The 21,331-nt window shown below is 33.7% G+C and overlaps 3 protein-coding genes across 3 annotated transcripts; 1 reads left to right on the top strand and 2 right to left on the bottom strand.

Moving 5' to 3' along the window:
- Positions 1-883: 883 nt before the first annotated feature.
- Positions 884-3,355, bottom strand: LOC126265421 (uncharacterized). Its single transcript, XM_049966921.1, has 2 exons — positions 3,266-3,355; positions 884-1,269 (listed from the first exon to the last, which is right to left on the bottom strand). The coding sequence occupies exons 1-2, from the start codon at positions 3,353-3,355 to the stop codon at positions 946-948; spliced, it is 414 nt and encodes a 137-aa protein (XP_049822878.1). The 3' UTR covers positions 884-945.
- Positions 3,356-6,303: 2,948 nt separating this feature from the next.
- Positions 6,304-18,079, bottom strand: LOC109599346 (probable 2-oxoglutarate dehydrogenase E1 component DHKTD1 homolog, mitochondrial). The gene is made up of 16 exons (XM_020015332.2): positions 17,917-18,079; positions 15,088-15,211; positions 14,595-14,763; positions 14,312-14,531; positions 14,086-14,247; positions 13,258-13,439; positions 12,283-12,662; positions 11,822-11,957; positions 11,622-11,753; positions 11,021-11,141; positions 8,569-8,865; positions 8,310-8,512; positions 7,468-7,588; positions 7,208-7,396; positions 7,043-7,128; positions 6,304-6,448 (listed from the first exon to the last, which is right to left on the bottom strand). The coding sequence occupies exons 1-16, from the start codon at positions 18,050-18,052 to the stop codon at positions 6,332-6,334; spliced, it is 2,775 nt and encodes a 924-aa protein (XP_019870891.2). The 5' UTR covers positions 18,053-18,079; the 3' UTR covers positions 6,304-6,331.
- A 1,269-nt stretch (positions 18,080-19,348) lies between these two features.
- Positions 19,349-21,097, top strand: LOC109599335 (UNC93-like protein MFSD11). Its single transcript, XM_020015318.2, has 7 exons — positions 19,349-19,430; positions 19,486-19,655; positions 19,713-19,889; positions 20,014-20,285; positions 20,342-20,464; positions 20,524-20,822; positions 20,883-21,097. The coding sequence occupies exons 1-7, from the start codon at positions 19,422-19,424 to the stop codon at positions 21,039-21,041; spliced, it is 1,209 nt and encodes a 402-aa protein (XP_019870877.2). The 5' UTR covers positions 19,349-19,421; the 3' UTR covers positions 21,042-21,097.
- The last annotated feature ends 234 nt before the right edge of the window (positions 21,098-21,331 follow it).

Here is a 21,331-nt window from a genome sequence, read left to right as displayed (position 1 = left end):
GCATTCTAGTATTCTTAGTCTAATTTAAATATGTACACAAATTGATTAGAACTTTTATTTTTTAGGTAAAGCAATAAAGCGGGATAATGAAGAAAAAATTCAATCTAAAAACTAGACAAGAAAACTTTTTAATTAACTGAATAATGTAATAAAATTTATGATATTTTTTATATAACAGGATTAAATATTAAAAAGAAATAAAGAGTTCATTAAATTTTTCGTAGCAGTCTTATATTATAGTTATTTTAATGCGTTTAATATTCTTTTAAGATAACCTTGCGTTACTTAATCTAAAAGAGTCGAGTCTTGAAGGGTTTTACAAAAGCACATTTAGACTAGACACCTAATGAGATTTAATGGTCCGAAGTAATAATAAAGCGTCCTTAAATTCAAATAATGTGGCTTTTATTTCACTTCATTAAGATTGTTTTATATTCTGCATAAAATATTCTCTCGAGAATGAACCACACAACAACATTCGGCCTTTACCATGTAATATAATAAATAATATATTGGTCAGTATGGTCCATATTTTACTATATTTGAACATATGTTGACATATTAGTAATATTAGTGGCCCATAAACTTGTGTAAACGGCCGAGGAATATAATAAAACAAACCCTTAATAGACCATAATCCCTAAATCATGCCGTGCAAATATAAAGTCCGCATTCCGATCAGCTCAGTTCAAAAGATTAGTCGGGGGGCGAATTTCGTTCGGGGAAGCCGCAATAAAACCGGAAACATTGATTAATAAATAAATGGTTCACAAGCTCGTAACCCACGGCGACATTACCTTCCTCCTCTCCTACTTCCCATTCTTGTGCCATCTACGAGTACACCTGGGGGAGACGCACATTGACACAAAAAAAACAAAATTAATTAATTTCAAATGTTCTATTAACGATTAGAAAAATAAATACAACTAAGCGGACAAACTTTAATTACAATTGCAAATGTTCTTCCTTCCATTTCAAATTGAGTTTAACTTCCGGCCGGATCCTGATTACGGGATCGACTCTGAGACGTAAAATTTTCAGGTCGTCGTCCTCCGTGCAGGCGGGATAGCCGTAATACAGGGTGAACGGGCCGTACACTCTGAAACAGCGTCGGATCGCGGAGCGTCTCGGTAATGACGGAACTGACAGTTCGGACGGAAGCGGCGGCACCATTGTTTTTATTGATTCCACCGTTTTTTGCGAATAATATTCGTAGTTTTTCATCAGCACCACCCTCCTTTTGTTCTTCATCGTCTGTGTCTTCTTGGGCTGCGAAAACAATTTTCACGTGTTACACACGATAAAAATAATTCGTTTATTCACACAATCAGGTCAATATGTCAATATTAAAAGACTTTCTTTTACTGTGATTTATGAAAAAAAAAAATGGAAAATTATATAAATGTGATAAAGGACAATAATTTTATATCACTTTAATCACATTTTATTATTTGTTATTGCAGTACTCTCTTACAACAAAATATGTAACAAGTAAAATAATTAGATTTTTCCGACAAACAGAATTTCATAGTATATTTTTATAAAAACTTCTTAAAAATGGTGGATGCGAATTTTAATTCATTCATAATTCAACAGTTGTAAAATTCATTAATTTTTTCTTATTCGATTATTTGTGGCTTTGCTTATTCAAGAAATTAATTAATTAAAGTATTAATAATAATTTTTAGTTTTACAGTATAAACCAAAGTAAACTGAGTTATTATAATGTCTCGTGGAAAGAAAATATCTTCCGAATTAAAAAATTGTAACCCGTGTTTTACAACAATTTTCAAAATTTGGTGATGTGGAAGGAAAGAATAAAATTGGAAGACCAAGAAAAAACGATAGGTTTCAGGATTTCAGGGACAAATTTTATTCTACTCCCAAAAAGACACAACTTGGAATTAATGTATCTCCAAGAGTCTTCATGCGAGAAGGTCAGCCAAAAAACCACTATTATCAGAGAAGAACAGACGAGCCAGTGTTGTGTTTACCGGTCCCTTTTACACTGGACTTTAAATGATTGGACACAGACGATTTGGAATGATGATATCAAGTTTAATCTGGTCAGCAGCGATGTGATTTTATATGTAAGGCGACCTATTCATGAAAAGTTTAATCCAAAGTTTACCATACTCACTGTTATTTGTTCTGGATTTGGAATGGGTCCTCTCTTTTGAATAGAGGATATTATGGATCGTTTTATGTATAAAGAAATATTGAGGAACAACATGGTACCATATTCAGATAAAAATATGCCATTAAGGGAAAGGACTTTTAAAGGAAACTTTACAATATATTAGTGTAAAATTAATTAAACTACTAATCATCAGTAAAATTAGACTCTTTATTATTTTTATTGTTTATGTGTATGTAATTATTAAATTTATAAAGGGAACTTAATTTTTAATATACATTTTTTAAATATAATAATCAGAACAAAAATTATTTAAATTTTAAAAAAGTTGCTTTACTTTCTGCCAATACTGTAATAATGTGGATCTTAAAGTTTATATTAATGATAGGAAACTTGAGAAAGTAACAGAAATAAAAAACCTAGGTATGGCATATGTGCAGGTAACAATTTAAATTTTAAACGACATTATAATTATGTTTTAAAAACAATTGCCAAAAAGATTTATTTATTTACAAGAAGGGCTTAAAACTTCCTCGTCATTTTGATTATTCTGCTTCAGTTTTGTTTAATTGTAACTTGAATGAATTTTACAATGAATGATAATGAAGGAGAAAATAAATGCACGTGAGTAATATAGAAGACTAATAAATATAGTCCAATAAAAGATATGTTAAGGAAGTATTAAGTTTGGATAAATATTAAACAAAAACATTAAACATTTGAATTGAAATTATTTATAAAATGAAAGATCAGATTACACTTTAATATTTATATTGAAAAATAAGTTATGTTATTGGCATGTTAAACATGAGAAAAATCAATATTTAAACAAAAGCTTTTTTCTATAAAAATTTATGAATATATAACGAATAACCAAATAAAAGAGAGCACTGTGATCATTTACAAAAGTTTTAGGGTGGAATTTCAGTGTATATTTTTGTACAATTTTAGTTTTTGTTAAAGTAATACTTGAATTTAACATTTATGTATTGAAATGACCAGGTGTAATTTAAATTATTAATTTCGGAAAGCAGTTAATTTTAATTAATTTAGCAGTTTAGAATGGTTAATTGGAATTTAGATATAGAATAGTGCCGTAACCGGCGTTTACTTTATTGTTCCACTTACCTGTGTTTGTACAATAGAATAAGTTACGAACCACTGAAAAGTGACGACTAAATCAGCAGGGGATCTTATTTGTTGCACCCGAGCCAACATTTCTAACCTTTAAATTAATTACATCATATTGATTAACGAGTAGAATATGCTTGTTTCTCCTGGCACCTGTTTATACCGATACTATTCCTGTACTTTTTTTACATTACTTAATTAATCAGTAACATTGTTGAAATTTAGTGCAATACATATGATATATGTTAATAATAATGATTGCAGGGTCGACGTGGCGTGCCAGCCCCTATTTAAATTTCAACGTAACGTCGATCAGGAAATACAAATAGATAAAGACATTTTGTCCTCGCACGAATCGTCTTTGCGGCCTCAAATTGTTTCCATCCCCATGGGTCAGGGTGATGTTATCAGGTTCATCGGGAGGGTCGGAATAAACCAATTTGACCGTTACTTCTATATTTAGTCAACAATTAATTCAAGGTCTTTAATCGCAACGAATTCAATAAAAAGATTAATTGTGTCTATCTATCTGATATCCTAATAAATGTCACTCACTAATTTATTTTATTTTTATTTTTTACTCGCTGCCAATTATAAACATTGACTTTACGTCTTGACGAAAATAAATTAAGACCAGTGCCAGTTTCTGGTTGTGATGACGAGTCGTGGCGTCCAAATTACCAACTTCTAATTGCATACAAAACTTTTCGGTCTGGACGTAACAGACATATTCAATGGATGTTCCAGCTCAGATAATATTTATTTATTCTTCAACGATCAGATCATTAAATTTGCATATATTTTGGAAGGGTCACGCTAATGTGCAATTTAATCGTAGATAATTTAGTCGATAACGTTTTGGTACCAGGACACAATATTCCTTCAAAATTGTGTCGGAGATTCTATTTTTTTTTTTTTTTTAGTAAATATCCATTGAATATTTAAATTACCTTTTACAGAATAATTAATACTTGACCATTAAGAAATTATTATTATTATTACATTATTTTCAGTATGCTTTATTTTGGCCATTAATGTCGTTTGAGTATTTGCAGTTCTAAAATATATAATTTCTATAACAACCAACAACTTTTAAAAATATTACACAACACAAGATTAAGAAAGAAATTACAGTTGAACAGTTGAAGTTGTTTCTGTAGTATCTTCCCGCATCGCATTCATTCAGAATCCATCATCCTCAAAGCACCTGTGTTTTGTCCAGCACACCTAGAGTCTGAATCAGATTACACATCGAAGGACGTGAGGAACGTTCACCCCATTTTCATTGTTTTTCGCTAGTTCTTAAAGACAGACCATTAATCTCAGCAGTTATCATCAATATTGATAGAAAGTTCCCCGAACTACTATCCCACTAATGGTCGGGATATGCTAAAGACAGAGAAAACTTCATTGCATACACTTATCGGTGAAAAGATCAATTTGTTGAGCCACCCAATAATTGAAGTTGAACGACAGTTAATTTTTTACCAACAGAGATGCGTCGCTAAAATTAGGATGAGCCCACAAAAAGACATGAAAAAAAATATATATAGTATAGTCATAGGTTAAACGTGTTGTCGCATACAAAACGTATAAATATGTAGCGGTGTTAACGCACGACCAATCAAACAAAATCGAAACTCCCGACAGAAATTCTGAACAGCTTGCCAACGAGACTTTAATGGAAAAACTTGTGTTTCATCCCACGTGTAAGAACAAACTATGAAATAAACATGTTTTAAATAATGTACTGTAATGTACAATGTAATGTATCAATTCTATTAATTTATTGTTTAATTGATCGAGTTGGAGAAATATGGTAAGTGACAAAGAATTACGTGCACAAACTTTGCAGATTAATATTGTTTTAACATAAGAAAAGTGATGCGTACTTTGGTGAGACGTGTTTGTCAGTTACTACGGTTTAATTAAATAAAAGTATTCCCAGGGTAACTGATTCAATTTAATTACTTTTAAGTTCTCGAACTGGTACTTATGTTAAACTTGAATCGTTCCGTTCAATTGGTAAAATTCTAAAGTCTTTTCGTTTAATTTGAATATTAACCTGTCGATTGATTCTCTTTTCTTCTCATAAATCGGTTATTACTATTGTTAATTGGCAATACAGGCACGTGCCGTTAAGTATAAATCTATCGAAAACCAATTTCTTATCTATAATATCTATAATTAATTAATACAACAGAACTGTAGTAATATGAACTAGAAAACCGTTATTTAATAGCTTAGTGGGAGAATTTTTAGACCACCACTTTGTTTAGGTTCTCACGAATATTTTCAGATTTTTTATAGGTTTTCTTAAAACTAATTTTGCATATTTTAACAGTAAAATAGTCGTTTTTAACATATGAAATTTCTTTTCGAACCCTTTTTAAGTGTTGGAATGTGATCGCACAGTGGGTTCGAAGTTTCAATAGTTGGATTAATTCATGTCTTTATGTAGACCTATTTAATAAAATATACTTAAATTAAATTAATTAATTAAAAAATTTAATAAATCACCTCTACTTAAATTTTAGAGTTCTTTCAGTCCTTTCTTGCTTAATGTTTGTCTATTAGCAAAACATTTGTTTAAATATTCGTTCAAGTTCAACCCTTTTGTCAAATATTTAAGTTAATTTTAAATCATTCAGTTTCTTATTTTTACTTGTTTTGTTTTTTGTATTTTATAAATTTAAGAGCAGTAAAACAGTGAGTAAAAATTAACTAACAATTCGATTTGGTGCAAGATGTGAGTATTATGTGTGATACATCACATTAGTTGAAGAAGATCTGTTCAACGAGTAACAAAGGTTACTGATAATGAATGAATGAATTATTGAATGAAAGTTGTATAGTCTAACATCATCGATATCTTGGGTAAAATAAATTACTCCCTTCAAACTGTTGTAACGAGGCTTTCAAAAAGACTTTGGTTACACCGATTTAACATCTATTTAATTGAATTACCATCGGTAAACCGTTACGCAACAAGGTAAATGAATATATTTTTAGTGAAACAAACAATAAATAATAAATTGAATAAATTTTTTTATTGAAAGTTGATCAATAGTCGGTGTCCATCAAAAAAGGTTTCGTAACGATATCTTCGGCCTCCTGACGATGAATTTTTCCCACTCCAACGGCTGGCGTCGCCATAGTTTGCCTTCCGCAATATTTTATCTGCAAATAAACCAACGTCGTATAATAAAACTGTTAAACTGTTAAACTGTTAAACTGCTTCCAGCCCATTGGTTTCGGGGCACAAATGTTTGTCTTCAGATACAAGATAAAATCTTAATTGTGACGAACGGTTCCCGTCTGAAAATTTAAAATTTGCCACGTCGGTCGAAAAATCGCTGACGTACCTTCCCCGTAAGAATGTCGAGTCGCAATTGAAAACGGCGATAGTTCGACGTTCCATGTTATGGGTTATGGGTTAATATTTCAGGTAATAATGCAATAACGCCGTTCAAACAACGTCGTTCGGTTTATCCCCACGAGCCGTGTCTCAACACAAGTTTCGCATAACAATAAGACGCGTGAAGTTGGTAAATAAACTCGAACCTCGACGGGAATAATATATTTGCTGAACCATTGACTTCATTGACTTCTCACTTCACGAGCTCGTTCCGGACTGGGGAGACTGCCGCATTTGCATTCGCGAAGCCTTCCTAAGCGCTCCCTACTCACGCCACCGACGCCTTTTAACGTACTTTAGTTTTCTCTGCCGACTGTCGAATAATTTCGTTAACTAAAATTAACTTGAACGTTTACCTGTCGCCCGATCATGTTTTCAAATCTGGGCTTGATGAACGTCCACGCCCCCATATTTTGCGGCTCCTCTTGACACCAGATTATGCCTGAAATAATTATAAAATACTCAGTATAAATACAGTATTTTGGACGTACTCGTACGTCGTTTCTTAGTTAGTTACTCACTCTTGACGTTCGAATATTTGGAAAGTTCGTGACGAAGTTCCAATGTTGGGAACGGGCAGAACGATTCCACCCTCAAGATCGCGGTGTCCTTTATTCCCATGGCTTTTCGTTTTTCTGCAAGGGAATAATAATGCTTTCCGGCGGTTAGGAGGATTTTTGTGATGACTGATGTTTCGAATTGCTTCTCGCCTAAACAACAAACGACTTTACAAACGACAAATTACACCAAATTAACGATTAATTCAAATCAAGTCACTTGCCTATTACTGGTTTAAAAGTGGTCCCTGGAGCCATATCAGCAAATAATGAGGTGCACGAGGAGAGTCTTAATAGTGTCTTTGGTGTTATTATTATTAGAGGTTTGCGGAAATTTCTAACCATCTGTAATCAAAATTTTATTTTATTACTATTAAACATAAATTGTATTTAATTATTTCTAACTTATTAACTATATTCAAAATAAACGTGGAAAAATCATTAATTTACATTTTATGGATGTTTCAAAGTAAAATTAAATGTAAATGAATGCAATGAACATCCCGTTAATTTTATTGATGATTATTTGTTTTGGGCTGGCCAAAAGTAGAGCAACTTATGCTAGTGATAATTTACAAAATTTTTAAGATCAAATTAGAGTGTAATTTTTGTACAATTTTAGTTTTTGTTTATTAACAATTTGTTTGTTTAAACTTTCTATGTATATACATTGTCGTAAGGAATACTTACATAATTCTACATTAATATATTGCTTTGCTGTAACTCAGGAAAAGATATTTTTGGTTTTTCTTGGTCTTTCAGTTTTATTCTGTCCATATTACCAAATTTTGAAAATTGTTGTGTAAAACACGCGTTACAATCGAGCGATATTGATTTATAAACTTTATATATAATTTATATAAAACTAAAAATTCTTCTCGATTTTGTAGTTTTTTAATTTGTAGCTAACATAATTGTGTTTAATACCATAAATATTCACCGATATGTTTGTATATGGTGGGTTCATAGTTTCATAATAAAATACCGTTGTTAAGGTGTCTACAGTCATTGACGACTCCAGCAATTTTTTTATTAATACATTAACTACTACCACATACTAACTAACCTGTCGTCTGAGAAGATGGAAATACTGTGCCGGCGTACTCGGCTGACAGATCTGCATGTTCACGTTGTCACCGTCCACTCTGTCGTCCCTCGAATCGGACAACTGCAAGAATCGCTCGACCCTGGAGGAACTGTGTTCGGGGCCCGCACCGTCGTACCCGTGCGGCAAAAGCACCACAATGCCGCTGCTCCATAACCATTTAGCTGAAAATTCCAACGTAATTCTATTCATTCGTCCGCGGTGGATCGTAACAACTCACTTTCCCCGCCGGAAATGCACGTATCGAAAACGATTTGGGCACCGTTGAAAAAGTCGCCGAACTGCGCCTCCCATATTATCAGATTGTTGGGATTTTCCACGCTCATTCCGTATTCGTAGCCGAGGACGGCTTCTTCCGACAATATACTGTTCGCCACTTCCAGGAAGGTGCTCTGATTCGGATGTATGTTGTTCAACGGGATGTAAAGATTGTTCGTCGACTGGTCCACCAGCATCACGTGCCTGTGAGAGAACGTTCCTCTGCCGACGTCCTGTCCGCTTATCCTCACGTTGTAACCTAAATATGGTAATATACGAATCCAGTTTAAAGAGGTGCAATTCAATTACCAACCCCTTCGATGATAAATTGTTGTTTTTTTTTTTTTTTTTTTTTTTTTCGATCAACGACTTTTCTACCAACTGAAAATGTGATAAACGATGTCGGATACACATCCGAAAAAAGTTTCGTGCACACGTCCTTTTCTCCGGGGGGTTTATTGTGCATTTGCGGTGGAACGCGACCCTAATCGGAGGATTAGGACGACTGATGGATTCTCGAACACTTTCGGACAAAAGATAAAGTCGAGGTCGTAAAAACGGTGGTTTCGTACAACGCGGCAAAGATGTGGGGATTTCGAGGCTTCGTTGACATCCGTTGGGGCTCCAAATTAAGGTAATCAAAAACCCAACCCCTATCGATTTTAATTGTTGGCTTATTGACTTAATTACGCCGATCCGGAAATAAGATCTTGTCTTGCTATCTTGAAACCGTATCACGTCACTTTTGTTAGTGTAGTGATTCTTTATTCAATAAACCAACAATAATTTGTGTTTGAATTTTTATATCTACCATATATACATTTTATAACAGAGCTATAAAACTCTTATTCAATGGCTTAGTCGGAGAATTTTTAAACCACCACTTTAGGTTTATATGAGATTTGAGAATTATTTTAACCAGTATGCACGTATACTTTATCCAATCTGCTTTTGGCAAATATCTTGTTGTCATAAATTTGTCGCATATTTTTATTGTAAATTACTCACTTGTAAATTTATAAATATTTTCCTTTTACTATTTTATTATTGATATTATTATTATAATATTAATTCAGTGAATTTTGTAATATTGTAATGTTTATTAACAAAGAAATCGAGTAAACACAATGAAATTTTCATACTTTCTAACCAAAACTTTTTATTATTAAAACTTTATGTAGCGATAAATATATTATGTATTATTATTTAAACTATATAAATGACTATGATCAACAATTTTAAGTAAAATTTTTGTTGAAATATATTTTAATTTCACAAAATATTAAATACATTTAAAAATGGTGGATGCGCGCGCCTCCTTTTCAAACATCATTATTTTTTATTTGTTCAGAATATTAAAATTTAATTGTCAAGATTTGATTTTAAGTAAACGCCAAATTAAGCAAGTAATAATGTAACAAAGATAGAAAACCCTCATTTATGTTTCAATGAAATTTGTTCAGACTTTTTATGGGTTTTCTTAAAACTAGAGTAATTGTGAAATAGTCATAAAATCATTCAAAATTTATTTTCTTAACATAAACTATACGTTGTTTTGTTTTTGACATCTGATTTCTTTTCGAACCCTCGTAAAGTGCAAGGGGGTGGTCGCACAGTGGGTTCGAAGTTTAAAAGGTTGGATTTATACGTGTCTTTATGTGGAACTCTTCAATAAAATATTAAATAAAATTAATTAATTAAAAGACTTAATAAATTACCCCTACTTGAAATTTTAGAGAATTGTAACTCCGTTCTCTTTATTCATGTTTTTTCAATATTAATAATCTGATTAGTTAAAGTAAGATCGTTGTTGGAGACGTCCTGTTTCTTAAAAGACTTAAGTCACCACCTACTTCACCCCTTTCCTAGAATATGAGTTTATAAAAACTCTGGGATTCATTTATTTCGATAGATTTTATCAGAATATTTTTAGTGTACGTATTTTTTCAGTAATCAAGTTCTTTTAGTTCGTTCTTGATTACTGTTTGACTATTATCAAATCATTTGTTTAACCTTTTTGCCAAATATTTAAGTTAATTTTAAATCATTTAGTTTTTCATATTTTTACTTGTTTCGTTTTTGTTTTTCTTATATTTATTTGTTAATATATTTAGTTGGGTTGTTTTAACCTGAGTTTTAATTAATAACAGTAAAACAGTGAGTAAAAATTAACTAATATTTCGATTACAATTACATTGTAGTGGATGGAGTTGGCGTGTGGTAAATAAAGTTTTATTACATTATTGTTATTATTATTGATAATATTTTGCATTTGTAGCGTGATTAATTGAACCGCTTTCTAGTCAGGCAGAGTTAATTAAGAGCTTGGAACATGTTTGGGAGGGAATTTCGTGTCACAGCCTCGAAATTGAGGACTGAATTATGCGAACGGTTATTAATTGTTTATGGCTTGCCTTCAAATAATAATGAACCAAGAGCCAGGGCTTCCGCAGTTGACCAATCGATGTTAGTTCCTTCGGCTATCTTGGAAAGTCTCGGTTTGACATGGGTCCGCAGCAATGTTGGGTGTATTTCCTAAAATCAATTCGTATTAATTAACTTGTCAACGTCCCAAACGTTCTAAACGTTAGTTAAAAATTTATAAAATGTTAAATTTAAATCTGTTTTTAAACAATAAAAATTGTGTATTTTTTTCTTAAATTTAACAATTTTCAATCACGTAGTGAAATTAAATCGATTGTGCTCAGTTAATGAAAAGTGTCTTATACAGGTTCAAAATGCAGATTACCATAAATATTGTAACACCGAAAAAAAATCGTTTTGTGTGTTACAATATTTTTAGTGTAGTAAACGTGGTGTACATAATGAATGGTTTTTGTTGGCATTTTCTAAAACAGTGCGAATAATTTTGTATTGTATGGGTTTAGTAATTTACTTGAAGCGTGAGACATGAAACGTGAAACGAAGAAAATTGATGAAACGTCTAGTCCAGAAAATACGATTAAACTCCTATTGTCTTGGTCGTAAGAAAAATTGCATATTGATTATACTTACAAATCGCTCTGGATACTTGACAGACTTTTCTCCGATGAAAGTCATTAAATCGAGATCTATTCCGGTGTCCCAAGTCGTGATACTTTCCTCAGGTTGAGAGATTCCTTCCCATTGTCTTTTGAAGGCCAGATCCTGAAAACAATCAATATTTAACAGGTCTTAATGAATTTTTTTCATTCATTTTTCATCACGTTTCTTACTTCAGGTTGATAGTCGTCCGAAGCCTTTAAGTGTCCTTCGAGCCACTTCCAGTGGTCATTCACGATTTTGTCTTTCTGTTCTTCGCTCAAAACTCCATCGTTGATTAATTTACCACAGTACATGTCCGGTACGGTGCTGTAAGTTTATTTATTAATAGTTGTGAAATTAATAAATTTTAGATTTTGGTGTTAGAATCGACTGCAGCGAAGGAGCAGAGATATGTTGTGTTCCCCTAATAATAGAAATATTAATATCAATTTTCTCCATTACGAACATTACGACATTCGTAGAAATGTCAGACAGAAATGCAAATTAACGGAATAACTGAATCGTTTGCAACATTGTATCGCAACTAAATAAGTTGATGACTCGATTTGCATGTCTAGCGAGTCCCGGTTGAAACAACACGAGAGCACGAGAGCACGAGAGCACGAGAGCACGAGAGCACGACCACACTCACCCCCGACTCCTGATGATGCTGTACAGGGACGGGTTCGTAAACGTCGGATCGTCCAGCTCGTTGTGTCCCCATTTCCTGTAGCAGTTCAGGTCGACGTAGATCTCCTTGCGGAACCGCCTCTGGTAGTCGAACGCGAGCCGCGTCGCCTTGTACACCTCCTCGGGGAAGTCGCCGTTCACGTGGATCACGGGGGCGGATATCATCTTGGCGAGGTCGGTGCAGTAGCGCGACGAGCGGCCCCGTTCGGCCGGCGTGGTGAAGCCCACCTGGTTGTTGACCACCAGGTGGATGGTGCCGCCGATCTCGAAGTGCGGGGTGCGGCTCAGCGTCAGACATTCCTGGTTCACGCCCTGTCCGTTCACCGCGGCATCTCCGTGAACCTAATAATCACTTTACATGCTTTTATGCTTTTTTCAATCACACATGCACATGACTTAAGATTTTTATAATGACTGCGATTTATTCCACAGATTTAGGATAAAAAATATCTAATGTAAAGCTTCTTCTTTTCTGTTGTGTGAACATCAATTGTCTAAACAAAAATATCCCCTGAAAAACATCAATGGAAAAAGCTAATGCGTCAATAATCAAATTGTTTATGTAACAATGGAGTTCCAGCAGAACATAAAATCACAACCGGCCGATCGACCGATCGATTTGCCACCGTCATGTTTAGTTTGGATATTGCAAGTTTAAATGAGGTCGACCAGATTCATCTCAACAACAATGAAATTAATTTGAATACACTACTACTACTACTACTACTACTACTACTACTACTACAACTACTACAATACAAGTGCTCTATTGAGACTGTATCTGTTGTCTATTGTCTGTTGTGTGGATTTGGTTGATTACAAGAGAGCAAAAGTCTTTGATTAGTTTAGTTTGTCCTTATGAATACATTCATCATCTTCTCGTCTATTCGTATGTAAACGACAAGATATAAGTGAACAATCATATAATATGTAATACCTGTACGTTGAGGATTTTGTCGCTCCATCGATTATGAGTGCCGTAATCACCGTCTTTAACAGCCATTTGTTTCGCCCTGGTTTTGCCCATCGAAATTGGGTTGACTATCTCCAGATGCGATGGGCAATAAAGGAGGGACACGTGCACCGATTTCCCATCAAATTGTAAATCCGTCGACGATACTGCAAAAATAAAACGACGTATCTCATTTTTTGTCACGACTTATTTTTTCTCCTGTATAATACGAACTATGATGGATTATTTGTAAAATTCTTTTATGCGTCAGCAAATTTACTTCAAACACCATCCTAAATATATTTAGTTGCGCTAACTCAAAGTACTATGGGCAGAGAAAAAACAAGCTAAAATCCCATACGCCTCCTCAAATTGTTAAAAGGATCAAAAGAGCCTGACGACTCTGAAAAAGGGCCCGACCCGTTATCCTTAATCGGTAAATAGGATTTACTTATGAATAGTTATTAGAAAATAGAACCGATAGAAAAGAAAGACGTCGCCCCGATAAAATGAATGCCCTAGTGGGAAAGATAAAACAAAATAAGGGAGCAATAGAACAGAGAAGTAGTGCATCACGATGTAAAACGACTTGATTAAATATTTCACTTCTATCTGTCTATGGTCGAAAAGATAGACAACAGAAACGGGAACGTAAATTCCAATAAAATGTTGGCTGTTGGGCCTCCAGACGGAGGAGTTTTAAAGATACATAACACGAACGTTACGGCTCGGAATTACCTTCACCACACCTCACCTTTCATACATCTCTTCATTAAATTACCATCAGTCCTAAATCTAAAAAAGCATACTTACTTAAATGGCTTAGTACGTCACCAGTTGCCTGATATTTCGTCGGAAAATCCGGATTGCCTTTAATCTTGCTGAACATCCGCACGGGAGGAAAATTCAATAGGCACGTCAATACGTTAAGCTTCCCCCGATGCGGCATCCCTAATACTATTTGTTCCACACCATCTGCAAGACGCTCAACGACGATTTTAATCCGGACGGTCGTTACGCGAAAAACGGATCGCCTTACCTGCGGCCGCGAGCCGGAACGTCTCGTGGAAGAAGGCCATCATGCTCTCGGCCCCTTCGCCACCGTACCTCTTCAGTCCCGTAAACTTTTTAGCCAGGAAGTTGTCGAAGTTCTGCGACAGCAATAAATTCGTGGCGATGTTTAGTTTTGTCTCTTTGGCCAGTTCCTCGGCGGGCAGTTGCTCCATCCGTTGGGCGAACCATTCGCGCTCCTCCTCGCTCTGTAACTCATAAATTTCCGTTTAATTAATCCGACTTGATGGTGGATGGTTGAGCGTTTTTACCTCCAGATACAAAAATTCGGCTGATATATGACTGCCGTAGACTTCGTTCAGGAATTCCACCGCATCGCTTATCTGACCCTCCGGCTTATTGATGTTTAAAATGTGATCGAATTTCACCCGTTCGCTCCCGCTCAGTCCGTATCGGCGTAGCTCTAATTCAGGAACGGCACTGTTACGAAAGAAAAAGAAAAAAAAAAAGAATACAATAAAAGGCAATTCATGAGGTTGAAACGGGGAAAAAACTCTAAAGACTAAATGTTTGTTGGTAGTTTCGGTACGAGGATTGAAATGTTACATCAATCAACGTCGCGGCTCTCGCTCGAAATATCTTTGACGCGGGATTGCGAGAATGCCTTTATTTGAGGATTACTTCATTTCGTGCGGATAAATCTTGAATCTCTATCTATCTACTATATCGTATCATGTGTATATTTTACGAGGTAACAAAGTGTTCTTGATTGTATTATTTATTATACAAGTATACAGTGCTTACCTTACACTTTTGGCTAACGATACGGGATTAACGTCAGCACATTTATGAGCGTGTTCTCTATACGCCGTAACGAGTCTATAAAAATTGCTTTGTTTGCATCTGCTGTCCAGGACTTCATCGGTAACTGAAAAATGTAAATTGCTATATATGAGTACATACATAGTAATATAGAAGACTAATAAATATAGTCCAATAAAAGATATGTTAAGGAAGTATTAAGTTTGGATAAATATTAAACATTCGAATTGGAATTATTTATAAAATGAAAGGCCAAATTGCACCATAATATTTATCTAGAAAAGTAAGTTATTATTATTGACATGTTAAAAATTAAAAAAATTAATATTTAAACAAAAGTTTGTTCTGTCAAGGTTTATGAATGTATAATGAATAACCAAATAACAGAAAGCACTCTGATAATTTACAAAATTTTTAGGGTGAAATTAGAGTGTACATTTTTGTACAATTTTAGTTTTTCTTGTTAACAATTTGTTTGTTTAAACTTTGTATGTATATACATTATCCTAAGGAATACTTCAATTTAACATTTATGTATTAAAATTACCAGGTGCAATAAAAATAATAAAAGGTTTAATTTTACTGATGATTATTTGTTTTGGGTTGGCAAAAAGTAGAGCACTTAAGCCATTTAAAATTTTATTATTTTCTGCCAATACTGTAGATGGATGTACACGATAGATTTAAATGGAACATTTGTTCATTATTAATTATATTTCAATAAATATCACCACTAATTCGTTTAATTACCTGTACAATAAACACAAATTTGTGAAAAATTAAATTCGATTGCAATTTCGTGTCACATATCAATAAAGCACACACTCAAATGCAGAAAAAAATTACATCAAAAATAATTTAGCCAAAAGTAACAAATTGTGATTTTTTTTATTTGTGTAGTAACCATTCATAATTTTGTCGAATCGTTGCAATTGCCGTTTGATTAAATATTGACGTTTCGTTGTTTCAACTCTTGAATATTCATGTCAACATTTATCTATTTGCATTTACAGTGAAATTATGCATTTTTATTAAACGTGCTCAAAAGGCACGAATTATTATTAATTGTGTTGCTTTAATAAAAATAAATATAAATTCAATCAATTCAATCAATTTTGGAAACTTCCTCCTACTTTATATCTGATATCTTTAAATCACTCTGTTTGTTTAGCCTTTATTTAATTATTCCTGTTATTTGCCTTTGTCGTTTCCCTTTTTCCATCTCTTACTCATATTTCTGTCGTTGTTGTAGCCTTATCAACTAACGACTTCTACGATGGTAATATAAGTAGCATTTCCTTCAACTTCCTCTTAATATTAATATAATTATGATAATTTATTTACGGATGCATTTAACTATTTTAAGTTAAGTTAATTCCTTCTGTTGTTATACATTGTGAAGATGAGAAAAGAAAAGAGAAGAGTAGAGAAGGATTTAGAATGTATTTGGAAATTTCCTTTGGCATATGTACGTATGTTATTTGCCATCCTGCACAATAAGCTTTCAACTTCAGCGGAGTTAGAAATGAAATTTACTAATATATAGCCACCGGAAATTCAAATACAAGCACATCCTCTCGCCATCGCATATTCAAACGAAAAAGAAAAACATTCTATATACCATACCTACAGATAATAATAATGTTTTAAATAAACAGAATTGTTGATTATGAATTCCGTTTCTATAAGCTGTGTGGAGTGTTGATTAAAAGTCGAGTGGTGAAGTTTGTTTGTTTTGTATTAAAAATTAAGAGAATAAACATGTATTTATTTACAAACCAATACAGTAGTGATCATAACTATAACAACATACTGTAATGTATGTAAATGTATTCTTTTTTAAAATTTAAATAATTTTTGTCCTGGTTATTATTTTCAAAAAAATGAATACAGCTTCTAGGATATACCGCATATACCATTTTCTTGCAGAAAGTATACATCGGTACCACAGAACGTTCAACAGGGACTAAAATTAAGGAACACAAACGAAACTGCTTCGTAGGACAATCAAACAAGTCTGCTGTGTCTGAACATGCACTGTTAGATGGAAATCACAAAATAAAATTCCAAGATACACAATTGATTGCCTCGACAACCGGATATCACAAGAGAATGATTAGGGAAGCAATTGAAATCCATAAACACGGGAACAACTTCAACAACAGAAAAGAAAAACCAGATAAGAAGGGCCGAACGAACGAAGAGAACCTCTGAAGATGCTAGCCAGTCGTGTTGGCGAAACGTCAGGAAATAATAACTCCAACAAACGTCGACCAATAAACCCGAACAACTATAGATATGGAAACATTAAATTATTGTTGAAAAATGGTATTTATATTTTATATTTGTGTATATTGGCGTTTAAAAATGAAAATAAAATTAGCATTTTCCTTAAATGTTTTGACTGAGAAAAGAGTAGATTAATAAACGAACGTCAGTCAACTGTTAAGAATCCGATTCCAATAAGGATAAAACATTTTTTGACACAATCATATTGTACCATAGAGTGGAAGAAATCGGAATGAGGAAATTCATCGAAGGGAGTCGATCAATAACACTACTACACTACTACTGTAGGATAAGATGTTTATCAGAAATGAACAAGATCGTTTTCCGAGAGCCTCACGGCGAAAAACTTTAATAAACTCGCAGTACGAAAGTCATTTCAATTTATTCCGCTTATTAAATTTTCTACTCAAAGTAACTTATGTAATGTATAATAATATTTTTATTTCGTTTTGTACTGCTCTTTTATTCATTAATTTATCCACGAGATGATTGGTTGGTAGAGATTATCAACGTTGGACATACCATTGTACACACTGTCGACCTTGCTCTTGAAACCGAACGAATTTTCACTGTGGTAATTCCTGAGGACGACACTTCGCACCGTTTTCGTTAAACGTTGCGTTTTCCTGAAACACTTTTCACACACATTTAAGTACATATTTGTTGCGCCGTTCACTGTTACAAATATAATACTGATATCGATGTATGTTAAGAAACAATATATGTATTATGTTGACCTCACTTAGATACACATATGTAATTCTTTTATCTAATAACAATAACAATAATAACGTAACGATTAAAGCGGGCTTTATCAAGCGACGAGCGTAGACCGACTCGCATGTGAATGACTTCGCTCTCTTCATTTGTTATTTAAATTTCATTTCAAACGTTAATGAGCTGTTAATGTGAGAAGCGATTTTCTCTGTTTGAATTGCAATTGGAATTTGTGGCCATATTTGTCTATAAAATGGGGCTACAAAAATACCTCACATAAATTTTATTCAGCCATAAACATTAAGTAAAGAATTTTGAGGTAAGAAACATCCCCATAAATAATTTCTACTTTATTTATATTTTTAATATACACTATATTTATCTGTTTACAAATATTTATCTAAATTTCAAAACATAATTTAACGTAACAGATTGCACATTATGTGTTTCAAAATAAAAATTTTATCAATTCGTTTTACGAGAATGGTGTTGACAAATTTCAAATTTGGTCAATTTTGATATAGTCCAGTCATCTTGGTCAAAATTCGGAAATCGAGATACCCACCTACAAACACGTATAAACTAATATTTTCAGATCCCACAACTTGTCTCAACATTCACACATGATAGGATGGCCGCAACTTAAAAAGTCGGAGGTCAAAAGTCACAAAAATCTATTTTTTGCACATTTTTTGTAAATATCTCGATTCCCATGGAGTGGTTTTACACAACTTGCAATATATGGTCAATATTGTAGAGAATTAAATTGTCTATAACTTTTGTTTTAAATATTTTTTCATATGTCGAACCGTTGCCGAGATAGAGGGCAGAGAGGTCAATTGGTAGTCCCGATCGAAAATACCTGAATACCTAGTATAAAGTTTATAAATTATTGCTAAATATATAATTACCATTTTTTATTAACTATTTACATTATATTCAATCATGATAGGATACAGCAATTATATATAAAAATCTTTGACATCTCAAATGTCAAACGTTATTATAATACAAAATTATTTGTTAAGTTAAAGTTATTTACCATAACGATTTAAAGTAATCTCTGAGCAGATTAGTGATGAATGAATTTTTGCTGTACTTACTTTTATCTTTTGTACCTTTTAATAGCGCGACACGACAGGATAACAACGACACATCTTACAAACTGAATTAACATAAATCAAAATGATTACTTGTCAGTATTATTGATACTGACAAGTAACAAAATGGAAATTAACAAAGGTTTATTGAATATAGGCCTCTTAGGACTGGTCTTTCTACTCCTTTTCACAGCATTTCAGCCCATTTGCATGTTGGAAGTTATAGGCAATCAAAAAACTTACATAGTTAAAAACTAATTATGTTTATTTTCAGAAAGTCATCCTGGAAAGTGTCGAAGAAGAGAACCCCGACTTCGATGTAGACGGCTACATATGCCTTTGCATTTTGTTCTCCTCGTTCTCCATCTCCAATTGGATAACGCCATCAATAATAAGTCTGATCGGTCCAAGACTTTGCATCGCATTTGGATCCATGACGTTCGCGTAAGTCATTTATGGTATTATTTATTCGTTTCGTTGTTTTATATCGTCTCATTCCAGACTATACATTGCCTCATTTTTTTATCCGATCGAATGGGTCCTTTATCTGATGAGTTTTTTAATGGGGGTCGGAGCTGCCTGTCTGTGGACAGGTCAGGGGAACTACCTCACATTAATATCAACCTTCGCCACGATACAAAGGAACATGAGTATATTCTGGGTGATGTATTCCTCAAGGTAACTAACTCTGACTCTGACTTTGACTCTAGCTCTAGCTCTAGCTCTAGCTCTAGCTCTAGCTCTAACTCAAACTCTATTGCGTTGTCGCTTGCCAAAACTAAACAAACTTTATTTGTTGCAGCCTTTTAATAGGCAGCATGATCGTATATTTCGAGTTCAGATCGAAGGAAGTGGTGGACAGCACAACCAGATTTTGGTTGGTGGCTATTTTTTCAACCGTTGCAGTCATCGGATGTTCCACCACTCTGCTGCTCAGGAAGCCGCCACCGAAATCCGAAGACGACGCCCTGCCACCGGAAGTCAAAGTGGGACCGCTGGAAGCACTCATTAAAGCGTTGAAACTGTTCATCACCAGAGACATGTTGCTGTTAAACGTGGCCTTCTTCTATTCAGGTTCCTAGGATTTCAATTTCGAGACTGAAAAAATGATGGAAGAATCAGTTTTTTAGGTTTAGCATTCAGTTTCTGTACCGGCGTGTATGAGTCTTGTCTGGGATTCACCAAGGTGTTTCCCGATAGAAAGGAACTGGTCGGTTTAAGCGGGATTTTCATTGGAGCCGGAAACATTTTTGGTATCATTTCGTATTTGCCGTTGCCCATTCATTTAATAATATAATAATCATAATTTTAGGAGGTGTAATTTTCGGTCTGTTGAAAACCAACCTTAAAACACTGCACATCGTTCTGACGATGGGAATGTCGAGCAGCATCTTGGGATATTTAATAATAGTTTTGATGCTGCCTAAAACGTCACCGTTTGGTGAAACCACCGAGTCACCCATCGTGACGATGCATCCACAACTGACGAATTTACCGTCGTTTTTGTTTGGCTTAGGACACGCCTGTTACAACGTGCTTTTGAGCTCGACGCTCATTTTGTCCTACGCTAACAACAGTCCCCCGGCCTTTGCAATTTTCCAATTCGTACAGGTGAAAATCATTCTAAATAATAATAAATAATTCAATCATTTTACGAATTTATGTCTTTAGTCCGTAGGTATTGCTGCTAGCTTTGGTTATTCTTCGCAGCTTAATCTGTACTTTCAAATAGGACTGTTGATATTTTTTGTTACACTGGGATCCGCACTGATATTTTATTTATTAATGGTGTCGACGAAATTACAGCTGCAACAAGGTGAGCCTACCTAATAACAAAATGTAATAATAATTCACGATTTACAATAAAGTACTTTACTACTTTCTTTCATTATTATTTTTATTTTTTTTATTTTGCAACGGATAAATTATTGCTCAAATTGACGCTCAAACTTAGTCTGTTCATAAATTGATTGAATTATTTATATATTAATTAAATCGTTGGATATTAAAAAAGCCATTTCATTTAAAGATAATACATAATTTAAGCACTATGTAGGATAGTACGTATGAAAAATATCAACAATATAATGTATACTTACTACAAATTTGTAATAATGTTT

The sequence above is a fragment of the Aethina tumida genome, chromosome 1 (assembly GCF_024364675.1).
Source record: "Aethina tumida isolate Nest 87 chromosome 1, icAetTumi1.1, whole genome shotgun sequence".
Taxonomy (NCBI): domain Eukaryota; kingdom Metazoa; phylum Arthropoda; class Insecta; order Coleoptera; family Nitidulidae; genus Aethina; species Aethina tumida.
The sequence above is the reverse complement of the archived record's forward strand: the minus strand, read 5'-3'. Positions and strand labels throughout refer to the sequence as shown.